At 38.7% G+C, this 17,909-nt stretch overlaps 1 protein-coding gene across 1 annotated transcript in view; it reads left to right on the top strand.

Annotated features, from left to right (window-relative positions):
- Nucleotides 1-299: 299 nt before the first annotated feature.
- The window catches only part of AKAP6 (A-kinase anchoring protein 6), a gene marked incomplete at its 5' end in the record, with an annotated part of 235,359 nt that continues 217,749 nt past the window's right edge, over nt 300-17,909 (top strand). Inside the window, one exon of the mRNA XM_081319843.1 lies at nt 300-602. Within this exon, the coding sequence (XP_081175969.1) occupies nt 300-602 (303 nt within the window). The remainder of the gene's footprint in view (nt 603-17,909) is intronic.

The raw sequence follows: 17,909 nt of genomic DNA, 5'->3' as shown, positions 1-17,909 counted from the left end.
ACCACGCTAGGTTTGTTTTGTTATTAAACTTCTGACACATATGTTTAGATTTGAATTTGGGTATGCTTAGACCGAATTTTAATTTGGTTAGTTGCAAACAAGTTCAACCTGCTTCCAGTGCTGTTAACAAATAGGCAGAATTCAATATATGTCTAAACATGCAGTATTTCAATTGTTATGGATGGGTGGATGTTTTATTCCAAGTTCTGTTTTTTTAATAAAAATTTTTTGCCCCTTTCCTCTTCCCTATGTGCAGCTGCTTTGTCAAGAAGCATGATCTAGAACTTCTGACACCAGCCATGGAAGTAGCTCTTTCCCCCATTCTTCCACAAGAACTGAATGCAGTTACTACCGATGTATCCCCCATGATCATCAATACGACTCCTACAACTGAGCAAGATGGTAAGGAAGATTTTGATTCCGAACAACAGTACGAAAAGCCTCCCCCGCTCCACACAGTTGCGGACTGGAAGATTGTTCTCCACTTGCCTGAGATTGAGACGTGGCTTCGGATGACATCAGAAAGAGTGCGGGATTTGACTTACTCAGTTCAGCAGGATCTGGACAGCAAGCATGTGGATGTGCATTTGGTGCAACTGAAAGTAAGATTAAATGCTGCTCTCTGCTGTCTCTCTTTCTGTAATGCTGCTTGGTTTGGCAGAGACTGATCATCTGCAGGTTGCTACGTGAGAGGAGAAAAATGTTTGAAAGTTACAGTAGCTGTTTCATTGTTTAATTTTATTTCTTTATTCTATCATAGTTTTACCGCTTTCTCAAAGTCTAAAATACAAACAGAAATTCAAAAGAGTAATAGACGACTAGAAAAAGGGGAAGGGAAAAGAAAAAAAAGGTAGTGTCAAGAGGGAAAAGAAAAGAAAAAGGCATCAACTTCCAACTTTCTTTAGCACCATAAAAGATACCAAATTACAATCACAACTTTTTCCTTTTACACAACAATATTTATTTTTATTTATTTTAATCCCATTTATATCCCGCCCTTTCTCCGAAGACTCAGGGCGGCTTACAATTTAAAGCACAAATCAATGTGCTTAGTAATAGCCTTCATTCTATGTATATGCCTGCTTATTAGGGCTTTCACACACGTCCCCAAGCGGCATTATTACAAAGTCAGCTTAATTGCGCCCAACAATCTGGGTCCTCATTTTACCTACCTCAGAAGGATGGAAGGCTGAGTCAACCTTGAGCCTGGTGGGATGCGAACCTGCACTAATTGCAGGCAGCTGGTGTTACTTAAGGAGGCATTAGCCCACTGCTCCACCAAGGCTCTTATAATGTTAATATGTGCAAACCATTTCTTTAACAATAAATTAGCAAAAACAAAAACATTCATTGCAAGCACAGTCTGGAAGCAATTTCAAAACAGAAACAAGATTAAATATATTTTCTTCTTTGGACAAAAGAATCAGTTTGACCATCTCTGCTACTCTTTGCTCTAGGGAATAATATATACCTCTATTGACTCATTAATCTTCGTCATAATTCATATTAAGGGAATCCCCTATATAACTTCAGGGGTTTTTTTTAACCCTAAGGGAGAAAACACATTCCCTGATTTGGATATTTTACTAACTTTAAACAACGCTCAAATATTATATATAAAAGGGAAAACAAAACAAAACAACAACAGCAACAACAACAAAAACTTATTCATTTTAAACCTAGAACCCAAAACACAAAACCACATTAAGGCTTCCACAACATTATGTAATGCTGTTGTTTAATTTTATTTCTATAGTTACTATATTTCCATACCATGAAATCAGCAGCAATTTAAAACTGATAATTAGAACATTCACAAGACAAATAAAATTAAAACATCCATTGATAATATGGTACATTAGATTAATTATTTAAATCTAAACTTACAGTAATTGACAGAATTTTAACAACCAATCTTATGACAATCGTAACAATAAAAATAATAAAGATGGCAAAATCATCATCATCATTATCATCACCACTAGAAAATGCTGTTTGGAAGAATTTCATCTAACATTAGGGAAGAAGCCAATTTATTTGTAAGGGGGAGGGCTTGTCCCTTAGAACTGGACCATGTAACCATGAAATAATGTCTCCTAGTCTTGCCTCACCACACAAACACGTGTGTGTGCATACACATGCATGGATACGCACACACACACACATTATGGAAGCATAAAACAACCGCTATCTCCTTCTGGGATGATTGTATACAGTTTATCTTTTTCTGCAGGAATTATTGTCAAATTTTATCAATAGTTTTACTTATTTATTTATTAAACATATTTATATGACTTCCCAAATCACAACAGTGACTCTGGAGGGCATACAACAATGAATAATCACAATTTAAAACCCTAATCCCTCTTCTCCCCCCACGGCAGAGAAAAGCCTTTTTCTTGGTCCCAACAGATTGGACCTGCAACAAGCCCAGCCTTTCTGCTCTAGTGGGCTGGATACAGTGGTGGGATTCATCCAGTTCACACCACTTCTGCAGAACCAGTAACCATTTTTTGGTTGCCCAGGACTAGAATGGACATCTGGAAGTGGCATCCACACAGAACTGGTTATTCACATATTTGAATCCCACCATTGGCTGGATAGATGTACTGAGGAGAGGCAGTCCTTCAAATAATCTGGCTCCAAGTTATGTAGGACTTTAAATGTGATAGCCAGTACCTTGAATTGCATCCAAAAGGAAATTGGCAACCAATGCAGCTCCCGCAAAAGAGATGACATATACACAAATTCAGGCTTGCGCAAAACTATGCAGGCTGCTGCATTTTGAGTGACTGAAGCTTTCTAGATACTCTTCAAGGGCAGTCCCTTGTAGGGAGCATTACAATAGTCCAAACAGAAAATGACTAGGCCATGGATGACTGTGAGAAAGTGTGATGGAATGTGCACCTGGAGGAGTAGAGGTGGAGACTTTTGACAACAGAGAGTTTTCCCAGAGAGAACCTGGATGAAGAGACTGTACAATCCTGAGCTGAATGGAAAAGGAGGGGGAAGAGAGATTCAAGGTAGGCCCTTCCTAGAATCTCTCAGGATATATCGAGTAGGTTTAGACCATTATAGCTTTAGTTTGGCAAGATTCTATCCATTAGATAAAGGATTGGACATAATTGCATTTTGCTGGTCTTGGGCCTGGTGGAAGGGCCTGTTGGTCCAGGAATGGCTGTAAGCATTGTGCAAAGCCCCCCCCTGGCACGACTGCCATCTGCTCCTCAAGCAGGAGTCACAAATTCAGGAAAACCCCCGATTATGCACCAGATCTGTCTGGGGGGCAATGCAACCCCAAAGATAGCAATTCCCCAAAATTATATGGCAAAATGTGACTCCAAGTGTATTATCTAATTGCTTCAACCTGGTTGCAATCCTATTTGATAGCACTGGATCAGAACCAGCAGATGCCCAGCAGCCTCACCGATACTGTGTTTTCTATCTGCCCCTGAATCCCTATCATTTTTATTCCTTCTTTAACAGGCAGCTTGCAACTAGGGTTATTACCTTGGGTATTTCTAGTGCTCCAAGCTTCTAGCATGAACCTTCAATCTTCTGTTCATGAATACCCGCCAGACCGGAGAGAGAAACAGATGCTCCTTAAAAGATCTTTGACCTACTGTATCTACCAAATTCAAGACAAAAGTGCACATTAATTAACACATTCAAGGCCTGCTCAGAGCTGCCACTTTTAGGATCAACCAACATGTTTTAATAGCACGCTGTCTAAAAAGGGTGTTTGAAAAGTCCACAACTGCACTCATTTTATTTGAAGAAGAAACCTAACCTTGCAGTTGCTGCCCTTGAGGAATACAGGAGAACAGTGAAAACAGGAAGTTGGATAGCAGACTGTCTTCTGTTTTCCTACCTTGAGACATATGGTAGGAGAGCAGAACAGATTATAGATTGTGTAAAATCCTTTATTTTCAAACAAGAATGTCCCTCATCTTTTGAGCTCAGTCATTTCTGGGCTGCAGGGGAGGAATAGAGCAGCGACGGGAGTATTAAGCAATACAAAGGAGTAACATGATGAATTATCATCAGAACTAGGTGTTGTCCACTACTTTTATCTCTTCCAAATATGTAGTCAACAAAGAAGAAGTATGTAAGCATTTGGGCAGGACATTGATTGCAGTGGAATGACTAGGGTTTAGGAATGAAGCATTTCTCTACATTAACTAATGGAAACACTTGGTTGTATATTACTGTCATCATAGCTGATGGCAGGGGTTTCACCACAGCTGAGTTAAATCGCTGCCCATAGGTCCTTGAGTTGACAGAGAACAATAATGGCATGAAATGTGCTGTCCTCATTTCCAACCCCTATCCTGTCTCTTTTGCTTTTGTTCTGATCCATGGTGGGAATGAGATTATCTAGATCAGACATGTCAAACTTGTGACGTCCCGTGACGTCGCACAACGTATCGGGACGGTTTTGCCATTGCTGGTAATGGGGTGGGCACGGCTACTGGATGACATGTCCGGCCTGCGGGCTGGCAGTTTGACACCCCTGATCTAGATTATAGATACTGTAGATGGTCTATCTAAAACTGAATTGGTTGAATTTTGTTGCCCTCCTTGCTCAGCCCAGATCCAGGTAGTGGGAGAATTATCTGCCAATCACAGTAGTGCACCCATAAAGGGAGGGGGGAATATCTGATTGTAGGGTTTTTTCCATCATCTCTTGCCTTCTTCCTTTCTGGAGTTTGTCCTTTTTGACATAGCCTGTGTGAAAAGAATCAAATCAGAAATTTCTCCTCTCCTCTCCTCTCCTCTCCTCTCCTCTCCTCTCCTCTCCTCTCCTCTCCTCTCCTCTCCTCTCCTCTCCTCTCCTCTCCTCTCCTCTCCTCTCCTCTCCTCTCCTCTCCTCTCCTCTCCTCTCCTCTCCTCTTGTAACTTTCAGATTTCACTATGCTCTGTTCAGCAGGCAGTGGGAGAGAGTGTGCAATGGTTTCATAATTTTACTGTCTGGACTGAAATAGAATTATGAATGATTGCTCTAAGATATTGAATGACTTTACTGTGTCATATTACAATTCTTATATACAGTATACAATATATGTAACTATAATAGACTTTTATATATCTAAATTTTATCTGTGTGACAAAGGCTTTGAATGAAAGTAAACTAAGAATTCTGCTGCCTTATTTAAAAATTAGTTGTGTGATACGGGAAGAAGGCAGTTAAAGATCAAACATGTTTTTATGTCTTAAATTTTAGGAACCATGTACTTGGGAATGTAAATATACACTTAATACTCTAATTGCTTTATAATATTCTTAGTTGCAGATCTCTGAAGTCATTCTTTCTGATATGTAGGTGAGACTGTATACAATGATGTCTTGATATTTCCTGATAGTTTTGCTATATGAGCTGAAGTTGGCAGAGTACAAAATGAACTCACAACCAAGCTGCACAAATGCTAGTAAGAAAAAGAAAATCACCCAAATGGGGGGGATTAGCAATGGCAAATAGGGAGCTGGAATGTCATATTAATCAATAGTGAATAAGTGGGGAAACTAATTATGGACATCCAATATTAAGTACTAAATAGAGAACTGGAATTGTCTTTCAAATCTGTAAAGGAATTCACACAAAGAGCAAATAAATTTATGCAAACCAAATCTGAGCACTAAGGAACTATCTTTGCATTAACTATAACCTGAAGATTTGTTTTAAATCTATTCATTTCTCAAGTAATGTCAGTGAACTTTCTGGACCTACACCTCGTTTTCTCATGTTTGCTTTTGTTACTTTGGAAACTATTCTGGGAAGCCTTCTCAGGCAGAGGCGTTGTGTAATTTGTTGGCTGAATTATATTCAGTGGGTTTAATGTCAAGGAAAGCAATCCCAGAAGCCTTGTTGCATTGTTTCCTAAAAAGTCCCCATAGATGCCTTAATACAGTGTTGTGAAACTTTATTTGGATTAGTGACCTGTTTCATCTGTTGGTGTCATGTTGATGACCAGATTCTAAAAGGACAATAATAAGCATGCAGGCTAGGTTAAAAATTAACTGTGATTTAATCAAGCTTAAACTAATTTTAAAACAGCAAGATATTTCATTACTTTCCCTTCTTTCGTATTAAGATTGGTAATTTGATGGCAGTTTTTGGAAACATTCCAAGGGCTGCATGGAGCCTTAGAGGCTAAGGTTGTGCACCTCTGCCAAATGTGCACACAAAGAAGTATCTATTCTATCTAAGCTCAGCTTTTTCCTAAGAACACAAATGAATCTTAGAGCGATTATATTTCTGTCCAAAAACTAAAACAACTTGAAACTTTTTCTGTGAAAAAAATTAAGAAATAAAGGATTAATATCCCCACCAAAAATTCAGGCAATAATTTCTAAATAATTTAATATTTAGAATTTGTTTTCTGAAAGCAGCCTTATGTGCCGCATGACATTTTAGTAATTCTCCCCTATATTTCCGGTGATGTCTAATTGCTATTTAAAAAAAGGAAACAGTTACTTCTGATGTAGTTACTACTAATGAGCCACTTTTCTTGTGGAAGCAAAATCTTCACTGGGGACTAAGAATGGAAACTTATCAAGGAGAGATACCTTGATAATCTAGAACTAAGGAGAAATTTCCCAGCAGTGAAAACAATTAATCAGTGAAACAGCTTGCCTCTAGAAGTTGTGGGTGCTCCAACACTGGTGGTTTTTAAGAAGAGATTGGACAACCATTTATCTGAAATGGTATAATGCTCCAGCAGGGGACTATACTAGAAGACCTCCAAGGTCCCTTTCCTGTTATTCTATTATTCTGGGGATAACTAGAATGTCTATATTCATCAGAAATTTATCTTTGTTCTTTAGTTACCAAATGTTGGCTGAATTTTAAAAGATTGCTAGAGATAAAGATAATCTTCCTCTGCTGTTTCATACAAGACTTCTGTTACCATAATCTCCTTCATATTAAATTGAAAAATTGAATGTTGATTAGTTTAATTGGATATGTATTGGGATTGATTATCTTTCATCAACAAATTCTGATAAATTATAAATAGCTCTTATTGCAATACTTCAAACAACCATTAGCAGCCCACAATAAAAGGAGATAATAAATCTGCAGGTTGTTTACATTTAGCACAGCACCCAGGAGGTTATTACATTTGTATTATACAAATAGAGCATGAAAATGTTGTCTCTAGGATAAAGGTTCTATATTCCACTGTGTAAGTGGAATATGTTCTAGAAGTAAAGCTTCTTGTTGTTGTTCTTGACCCATAACATCCATATCTGCTTTATCAAATCTCTGTAGCTGGGAAACAAGAAAATGGAAAAGAGAAACAGGAATCTGCTAGCAGCGTGTTTTCCTTTGATAGATGGACACAGCTGAGTACAATTTATGGTGCAATGATATGGAACATCATTGCTCAGTTTTTGTAAAGAGTTACAAAGCCCCCCTTAGAGACTTCTATATCTTTATTGGATAGAATATCTGTTTTCATCACTGTACCACACTTCAAAAGTTTATTTGCTTTTTGGGCACAAAACTGAATTAAACAATATGCTAAATATATTATACTGTACTATCACTGTAAGTCTATATTACTGCAATATTTGTAGTGTAACAAAGGGCAGATTTCCATTGCCACTCCCATTTCTTTTGTTCAGCCTTGCTGAATTGCATGAGAAACATTAGCTACTTTTGTGTACAGTCACACAAATGTAAATTATTTCATAGGTAGGTAAGTAGATCAAAGCTGGAATCCTTATACTTCTCAATAGTGACATTACTGTTGTCCTGGGAATGCCCAATTGGTGGCTCCTTTCATGCCTCCATTAACTTGCCCCCAAAGTGGTACTCATTTATCTACTCGCGGTTGCCCACTTTTGAATTGCTGGGTTGGCAGGAGCTGGAGCTAGTGATGAGAGCTCACCCTGTCCCATGGCAGCAGCTGGTTTTTCAATGCAAATCAGCTGATTGGCAGCCCAGCTGTCGGGCCTCGGGAGCCCGACACTCGAGGGGGGGCCCTCCACCTCCCCAGCACCCCCCGCCTGCCGCCCGCTTCACTAGAATATAGAACTACAGAGAAATGGTGTAAGGCTCTGTGGCACAAAATTGCTTCAAAGCTTTTGGCATAAATAGAATAATATAGTTACTATCATTTTCTACTTATAAATATTAATATTCAAAGTTGTCTAAAACTGAGTCATATCAATGGTTTGTCTAGCATGGGCTTTGATAGGCTCAATATATTACTGCCATTTATTTCACTTTCTTTCCTTAGAGTCTGAGGATAAAAAAAAGTCTTCCCTATGATCATATCACTGTCATTCCTTCCTCCTCTTCCTCCAGATCATGGCTTTGGTGTAAGTGGGAAGGGATGATTCTTTCTCAGCCTAGTGTACTCTCATGAAAAATTGTCTCTTAAATAACTGTTTTGATTCTTGCCATAGAAAATTTTCTTTATACTATAAGACAATTGGAATTATTTTTCACAGATAGAGATAGAGGAGCAGTGGTAGTTAGGGACATTTAGTCTCCCTCCTGATGGACTACACTGCAGGCTTTTTCATTGCTCCCACTTGTTCCATCACCAGCACTTCTAAAAATATAGATATTTAAGCCTAGAAGAATATGGAATTCAGTTGTCTAGCCCAGATGTGTGGTATCTCCTGGAACTCTCCCTTCTATTTTGTTTGCTTAAATTTATAAATTGCACACTCTGCTTATAAGATATTCTGGGAGATGTGCAGTAAAAATACAAATTAACTTTTATCTATAAAACCAAGAGAATTTTTTAAAAAAACATAAAATAGGAAATAGGAGAATGGCATAACAATGAAACAATTAAACTTTACTAGTATGATTATGTTTATATGACTATGATTAAGAGCTAATTGACCTGAATTTTACTACAATAAGGGTTTTTTTTATAAATCACATCATGACAAAGCTCAAAAAACTAGATATCACAGGCTGTTTTGGTTGTGTACAGTTATGTAATCAATGTTAGACATCCTCATAACGATAATAATTCTTGAAGAGAAGAAGCAGAAACATTGCCTTACGACGTTGGAACACATCTGCTATCAGTCTTAAATACAGAAAGTCTGTAGTTGTGTTTGCAACCTCTGAAACAACTGAGAAGAGATGCTGGCAAAGAAAAAAGGGCATTTTTTGCTTTCTGAAGCTGCTTCATGGCGAGTTGTGTGACAAAGTAGATGCACTGCGGGAAAGCAAGGATGCTGCATTGGACAAACTCACTCTGTGCTCTTTCGGATTAATGCTAAAACACTGGTATGTCAGTAGAAATGTCTAAAATATGTTTCTACCAGCAAAGCAACATATATCTGAGCTGACTAATCTACTAAGGTTCTCAGTGATATGCCGAGCTTGAATTAAAGTAGACAAAAGTCGGTATCTATGAAAACCTAGAAAAGGTCTCTGAAATGTGGAGGCCTCTGATAAGAGGTGGTGTCTATAAGTGGTAACAAGAAAATAAATCGGAGCATATGATTGTAGATTTGGGCTAGTAACTGTTTCCTTTGGGAAAATCTTTGCAAATTAGATTTTTAAAAGCATTATGAAACCATAGGTACAGGATAGCACTTCCCTCCTTTTGCTTATACCTAGCTGTAGTTACTATTTTTGTCAACATTTCTCAGACCCCAATTTCCCTATGCAATTTAGCATTTGTAACCAATATCCTTCTCTCTTCCTTACCCTTTGCTATATAGCCAAAAGCTGAATGTTGTCCTAGTTAATACGTGAGGCTGCTGAAAGCCACTAAATGTGCATAAGCATATGGTAATTTTTTTTTCTTCTACAGGCTAATCTATAAAATAGTTGGCAAATCTTAGCCAGCAGTTGAGCTTTGGAGATTAAAGCAGGGATAACGAAGGAAAGTATCTGTGGACAGATAATCCTTTTTAAGGATGCATACAGTATACTGGAGGCAGGAGATTACAAATGATAGTGTGCTCGGCAGGGCTTTTTTTCTCATAGAACGCTCAGAACGGAGTTCCGGCACCTTTTTTGGATGGAACCTTGTAGGGTAGGCAAGGCAGGTTGTATGACATGTGTGAGTTCCGGCACCTTTTTCTTTTACAAAAAAAGCACTGGTGCTCGGAGAAACAAATTTGTTAGCTTCACATATTTGGATTATTCTTCGAAATAGACCAAAACCTGCTGCTTAGTAAGCTAGAAAAAGGTGGGATAGACAATAACACCATCAGATGGATCTGTAGCTGGCTGACAAATCGTATTCAGTGAGTAGCAGTATTCCAGTATTTGAGGGGCTGCCACAAAGAAGAAGGCATCAAACTATTCTCCAAAGCACCAGTGGGAAAGACAAGAAACTGATCAAAGAGAGAAGCAACCTGGAATTAAGGAGAAACTTCCTAACAGTGAGGACAGTTAACCAGTGGAACAGCTTGCCTTCAGAAATCGTGGGCACTCCATCACTGGAGGTTTTTAAGAAGAGACTAGACCATGGGTGTCAAACTGCCGGCTCGCGAGTTGCATCATACGGAGGCCGCGCCCACCCCAGCTCCAGCAATGCAAAAAAAGTCACGATATGTCATGACACGTCATGTGACGTGGTGAGTTTGACACCCGTGGACTAGACAGTCACTTTTCTGAAATGCTGTAGGTTCTTCTGCTCAAGCAGGGGGCTGGACTAGAAGACCTCCAAGGTCCCTTCCAGCTCTATTCTATTCTATTCTATTCTATTCTATTCTATTCTATTCTATTCTATTCTATTCTATTCTATTCTATTCTATTCTAGTCTAGTCTAGTCTAGTCTAGTCTAGTCTAGTCTAGTAAAAATAAGTACATTGGTTTGGTGATATGTTTAGAAGTCAATCCACTTCTGCTCTGATTCTTTGGTTCAGCCAAAAGTAACATTAATCTGATATCAAATTATGAACAAGCTTCTTTTTTTAATCAAACTTTTGTGTTTAGTCTATATTTATAAATATACACTAACAGTAATAGAGTTGGAAGGGACCTTGGAGGTCATCTAGTCTAACCCCCTGTTCTCACAGGAGAGCTATATTACTTCTGATCGATGGTTGTCCAGTCTCTTAAAAGCCTCCAGTGTTGGGGCACCCACAATTTCTGAAGGCAATTTGTTCCACTGGTTAATTGTTCTCACTGTTAGGAATTTTCTCCTTAGTTCTAGGTTGTTTTTCTCCTTAATTAGTTTCCATCCATTGTTTCTTGTCCTTCCTACAAGTGCTTTGGTAAATAAGTTGTCCCCCCCTCTTCCTTGTGGCAAGACTGCTATCATGTTACCCCTGGTCCTTCTTTTCATTTTTATTGCTCTCCTCTTTTCTTCTCTGAACTCTTTCTTCTCTGAACTCTTTTCTTTCTTATATTGGGGTAACCAAAACTGGATGCAGTATTCTAAACATGGTCTTACCAAGGCTATACTCTCAAACAAATCCTAGAAAGTGATGAATCTTTTTATTAGTTTTTTATTGTACAGTTGACAAGCAGGCTGATATTTTCAGATTATCAGAGAGAGTAGATAATCATTTCCAGAGATGCATGGATGCATCAATAAAGGTTTGGAATGCAGATCCAGAAACTGATATAACATACATGGTTATAGTTCAGGGTGAAGACAGTCTTTCCGGGTTTTTCTCTGACTGAGAAAAATAGATTAGTGAAGAAGCCTTTCTGTAGCATGTGGGGAGGGGGAAATGGGGGAGGACAATTCATACTTTTAAAATGACATACCGTATTTTCCGGCCTATAAGACGACTTTTTAACCCATGAAAATCTTCTCAAAAGTTGGGGGTCATCTTATACGCCGAGTTGTCTTATATGCCGGAAAATACTATTCACCTCTCTGATCTTTTCTGCTGGACGGCGGGATCGCTGGGTGAATGGAGGTAGGCGATGGCGACCCGTGGTTAAGCGGCCAACAGCGAACGGGTGATGGAGGGCAAACTCTCGTCAGATCATGGGGCGGCTGCTGCAGCCGCCGCCATTGCTCTCTCTAGGACTGGCCATGCTGGCGCTTCCAATGCTGGCTGTCAGGTCCCCGACGAGAGGACGGGCAGGCGGTCCCCAGAGGTGCGCCGGTCAACAGTAGGAAGGGAGCACCTTTGCTCCCGCCGAGACACCACCTGACCAGAAGAATTGCTTGCCCGGTCACAGAGTGTGGAACTGAGAGCAGCAGCGTACCAAGCGAGAGAGCTCAGAGGAAAGAAGGCGAGGCGCGCATTTGGCAGGGAAGGAACAAAGCTGGGCAAATCACAGAGCAGGCGGAGCAGGGAAACGTTACAGGGGAAAAGGGGGTGGGGTTTAAAAGGCGAGGCAGGCGGGACGTGGAGACGTTCTGTTAGAAGTAACGAAGGAGCCTCTGGGCACTTTCTGGATCGGATTGTGCGAACTGAGGGTGCCGCTACAGTCCTTGTGTTTCCCAGGGTTGCCTGTCGTGCCAGAGGTATTCCCTGTAGCCCCAGATTCTTTAGCTCCCTACTTTCCTTAATTCGGGCGAATTTTGTGCTCCGTGGAGAAACATTAATACGCAAATGCCGTTTGTTTAACCGCGCAAAACTCGGGGGAAACCTTGGTATTTGGGAATGGAAAGGCTTAAGCCTTTTCATTTCTGTTTTATGCACGGGCTGGGAGGGTCACGAAGTTTACCTCTTTTATTTTAACAACATCGTGGCACTTATAAAAAAAGGGTACTAACGCTAAACGAGTTGTTAATATGCAGATTGTGTGCCAGGAAGTGAAATATTGAGTTATTAGCCCAAACCCTATAATTTAACACGAAAAGTAGGGGGTCGTCTTATACGCCGGAAAATACGGTAGATGTTTTGTTATACTAAATTGCTGGTCACCTCCTAAGAGAACCACTTTATCAAAACACAACATCTGAATAGTGTTACAACATTTTAATTTATGGTAATGATACTCCAAGACATTCAGCTACCTGGGAGAAAGATAATTTCACTATTCAAACCCTGTTCTTTGGGTGTTTAGCATACTGTAAACATTTCCACCTGCATAGAGAAGAGAACTTGCAGTCTGATGTTGGCTGTGGGTCCTTTCTCTTCCCAATCTCAGTAGAGAACTGTTAGCTATAAAACTGGTTGCTTTCCATATTATCTGGAATCATTTTTATTAGGTGGTAGAACAGGGAGAATACATATCCACTTTAAGCCTCTCAGCAGAATACATAGTGTTTCTTAACCTTGGGAACTTTATGATGTGTGGACTTCAACTCCTGGAATTCCCCAAGCAGCATGGAGAGCTGAAATCCACATGTCCTAAATTTGTCAAGGTTGAGAAACATTGATAAATAGAAAGCATGTTTAGTAATGCAATCTATTCTTTATCCAATATGAAATTATCATATCTTTAAACACATGCCTGAAAAGGAATAAAACCAGTTAAATTTGACATATGAGAAAGAAAATCTCACAAATGACTGTCTTCATTCTAGTCATGTGAAAATTAACTTAGTAAAAATTGATTAAGAATAGCTGAAACCAGCACTAGAGAGATCTCTATGTAGCACCATAAATTTAATTGCTTTCATTTGTTAAACAAATGGTTGTTTTTATGTATTGTTTCCCCTTATAAAAACATAGAACAATTTTTAGCATTAAAACCAAAAAGAAGGCTAAAAATGAAACAATTAGCTACGTGACTGGCTGTATTTCAGTCCTTTAAATATATTTCTAGTGTTTCTGAAATGGCCACATGTAAAACTAACATTATTGTTATCTGTTCACAACAGTGTGAAATAGCAGCTGCCAGTTCTTTAGCTGATATTGGCCTTCATAAGCCTTGAGTGAAGAGGAGGAGGAGGAGGAGTCACATAGTCAACCAGATGTTTAGACTGGACTTGGTATTTTTATTCACCCATGGAGTCCTTCCTAAAGATCTGAGATAGGCAGATTTTGTTGTTTGAGAGTGTTCAAGCTATCATCACAGGATGTAAACTATTTCTAAGAAAGCTGCCTTTTGCTGATGGTGACTTTGTCAATATTGATGGTATTCAAGTGGTACTCCAAATGTTTGAGATTGTGCCCAGGGCACCTATTACTTCTGGTACTATCTTTGCTTTCTGTCACCATAGTTGTTTTACTTTTATTTGCAAGTCTTTATATTTTGTGATTTTCTCCAGTTCTTTCTTTTCTATTCTGCTGTCTCTAGACACTGCCACATTCACTATCCAGAATTGTTTATCTTTCTCATCAACAATTGTTAACTCTGCGATATTACATAATCCCATAATATTTTAACTTGCTCATTTCAAATACATTCCCATCCTGGTTTCAACGAATTTTCATTATTGGCACATAATAGTTTTTACAGATGTTCCAGTGATCTATTGTTTATTTGATATACTGTTTCTTCGACTTCTTTGCACAATCTGCATTCTGAATCATTTGATGAGTTTTCAATTCTGGCTTTGATTGCCATTAGTTCAAATAGCTTGTTGTTGAGCTGACAAAATCAAGTCTTCACTTTCTTTTATTATGGTTATTATTATGGTTTCACACATAGCCAGCCAGCCAGATGTTTAGATTGGATTTGTCATTTTTATCCACCTATTGAGTCCTTCCCAAGGACCTGGGATAGGCAGATGTTGATGCTTGAAGGTGTTAGAGGTATCATTGCAGGATGTAAGATGTTCCGAATAAAGCTTTGTTATAAAGAGCTGTGGTGGCGCAATGGTTAGAATGCTAGAATGCTCCAGGCTACTTCTGCTGACTGCCGGCTTTCAGCAGTTCAATCCTCACCGGCTCAAGATTGACTCAGCCTTCCATCCTTCCAAGGTCAGTAAAATGAGGACCCAGATTGTTGGGGTCAATATGCTGACTCTGTAAACCATTCAGAGAAGACTGTAAAGCACTGTGAAGTGGCATGTAAGTCTAAGTGCTATTGCTATATTAATATAGTACTGAACTCCATTTTGCAGAAAACAGAAAAGAGAACACAGCCACTAGCTACAAAGAGCATCCATATTCAACTTGGTAGAGAAATAGTCTTTATATACACTTCAATATTTTATTTTATATGAAGTATAATATAAACTTCAGCAAGGGAAGCAAAGGAAAAGGAAAAGTAAACATTTAAAAATGTAGATGAATTAAAAATGTTTAACCAATGTCAATGGAAGTTTCTGCTCCTCTGTCCTGGACAGTAGATTAACACTGAGAAGCGATCCTCAGTTTCTTAATTCAGAAAGGGGTATTGTTGAGTGTTCTGCACATCTGCAGAATATTGAAAAAATAAATTATTAATCATAAAAGTATTTTTAATTCAAGAGTTGCATTTGTATGTTAAACTAATGTCATTTGGGCCCCAGTGTGATGGAAAATTTCAAATTACATAATCTCTTTGGGGTGGGGTGGGGGTTCAATCAAAAGAACAAATTCAGAATAAATGACCTGGCTTAGCATTCTGTTTCTGGGAAATAAAGCATATGATCATGCACTTTCGGCAGAAAGTGCATCATCTGCAGAAAATAATGTCTTTTTTATCCACAAGAAGTTATCTATAGTTGTGCATAAGACTGAAGATTCCACTGCAATTGTATCACAGCACCATCTAGTGCCTCTAAAATAAAATCAAACATTTCTGTAAGCTTATCTCTAAATGCAACTTTTAAATTTGATTTATATATGATACAGTTGCATCATTTAATATCCCCAATGAGAATAGAATAGAATAGAATAGAATAGAATAGAATAGAATAGAATAGAATAGAATAGAATAGAATAGAATAGAATAGATCTCTCCACCTCACAAATAATTTTTAAAAAGTATATTGCCAGAATGGCAGCTCAGTTTATACACTTAGTTTTCTGACTAAATTAAATGCAGATGGCTTCATATTTGTATGTCAGTATGTACTATTTCCTTTTTGACAGCAAACATGGATTCATTATAATTGTTTCCCTGTTTTTTTTTAAAATTCAAAACCAAATTGATTTTTGTGCCATACTTATCTAAACTCTTGTTTTATCAGATGGTACCTAATATGTCTAATTCTGAAGCTTTGCCTTGTGGAAGTGACATGTCCCAATTTAATCTTATTAATTTGATAAGAGCAGCTCCTGAATGTGCCCACTTTTTTCATACGATTTTTTCAAATCGTATCCAATTCTCAGAGACTGCCTGGACAAATCCCTGGAGGTTTTTTTTTGCAAGGTTTTTCAGAAGTGGTTTGCCATAGCCTCCTTCTACGTCTGAAAGAAAGTGACAGGCCCAAGGTCACACAGCTAGATTTGTACCTAAGGTTGGATTAGAATTCATAGTTGCCTAGCTTCTAGCCTGATACTTTAAGCACTATACCAAACTGGCTCTCTGTCCATATCTTTATGCTACTGTTATCTGCAGCCAATATGCTCTACGTTTTAGAAGTGGAGCATTACAGAGAAGAGCAACAAAGATGATCAAGGGACTGGAGGCTAAAACATATAAGGAACGGTTGCTTGAATTGGGCATGTCTAGTTTAATGAAGAAAAGGACTAGGGGTGACATGATAGCAGTGTTCCAATATCTCAGGGGCTGCCACAAAGAAGAGGGAGTCAAGCTATTCTCCAAAGCACCAGAAGGCAGGACAAGAAGCAATGGATGGAAACTAAACAAGGAGAGAAGCAACCTAGAACTAAGGAGAAACTTCCTGATAGTTAGAACAATTAACCAGTGGAACAACCTGCCTCCAGAAGTGGTGAATGCTCCAACACTGGAAGTTTTTAAGAAGAGACTGGACAGCCAAGAAGCAATGGATGGAAACTAACCAAAGAGAGAAACAACCTAGATCTAAGGAGAAATTTGCTGACAGTTAGAACAATTAATCAGTGGAACAACCTGCCTCTAGAAGTTGTGAATGCTCCAACACTGGAAGTATTTAAGAAGACAGGGGGTTGGAGTAGAAAACCTCCAAGGTCCCTTCCAACTCTATTATTATTATTATTGTTATTGTTATTGTTATTGTTATTGTTATTGTCTTATCACTTCTTGACAAAATAGGTGTTTAGATAAACTATTGATAGAAGTGGTATCCTCTTCATGCATTGCTGCAGATATACCCACTGCAGCAAAGTTATACCAAATGTCTTATGGTAACCTCAGTACTAAAGCAACTACTTGCATCATTAAAGAAATATTCTGAGAATTTCTAGAGAGGAGCTATCTTGATCCTCTTTTTCCCAACCAAATCTTCTAAACTTTACCATCTCTTGGCATTTTGGAATGCAGCCTCTTTCTCCTGAGAATCCAGACTACATTTCACAACAGAAATATTTTATCACATGTACCAGCAAGTACACATTAAACACTCACTAGAAGAGACTGCTTCATAGTGGCTTTACAGCCCTCTCTGAGTGGTTTACAGAATCACCATATTGCCCCCCAAAATCTGGGTTCTCATTTTACCAACCTAGGAAGGATGGAAGGCTGAGCCAACCTTGAGCCAGTGAGAACTGAACTGCCGAACTGCTGGCAGCCAGCAGCAGTCAGTAGAAATAGCCTGCAGTACTGCATTCTAACCACTGTGCCACCATGGCTCCAACTATACAGTATACAAATAGTATTCATATAATTGTTATTTAATTAATTCAGTATCTACTGCAATATTGTTCTGCATAATGTTTCACTGTGCCAAAACCAAAAATGCAAGTAATGCATTTTCTTTCATTTCTCATGAAGTAATCTGCTTGCTGCCAGCCACTTCTTGAAGAAGGATAATACAACTTTCCAATTTCTCTGTGTTGAACCAGGTGAAGATGAAGGGTACTCGTGCAAAGCTGGAGCTTTGGCCTTGATCTGCCTGGATGTGGTATCTGGATAGAACAGGATGAGGTTCCATTGGCAATTAACCCTTCCCCAATTTGTAACCATTCTCAGATTTGATTGTGACCCCTAGATAGTTGCAATCTGAAGGTTGAGAATTCTGATGTAAGTTTCTGTGAAT

The sequence above is a fragment of the Vipera berus genome (genome assembly GCF_964194415.1).
Source record: "Vipera berus genome assembly, chromosome: 1".
Classification (NCBI taxonomy): domain Eukaryota; kingdom Metazoa; phylum Chordata; class Lepidosauria; order Squamata; family Viperidae; genus Vipera; species Vipera berus.
This window is presented reverse-complemented; position numbering and strand designations above follow the sequence as displayed.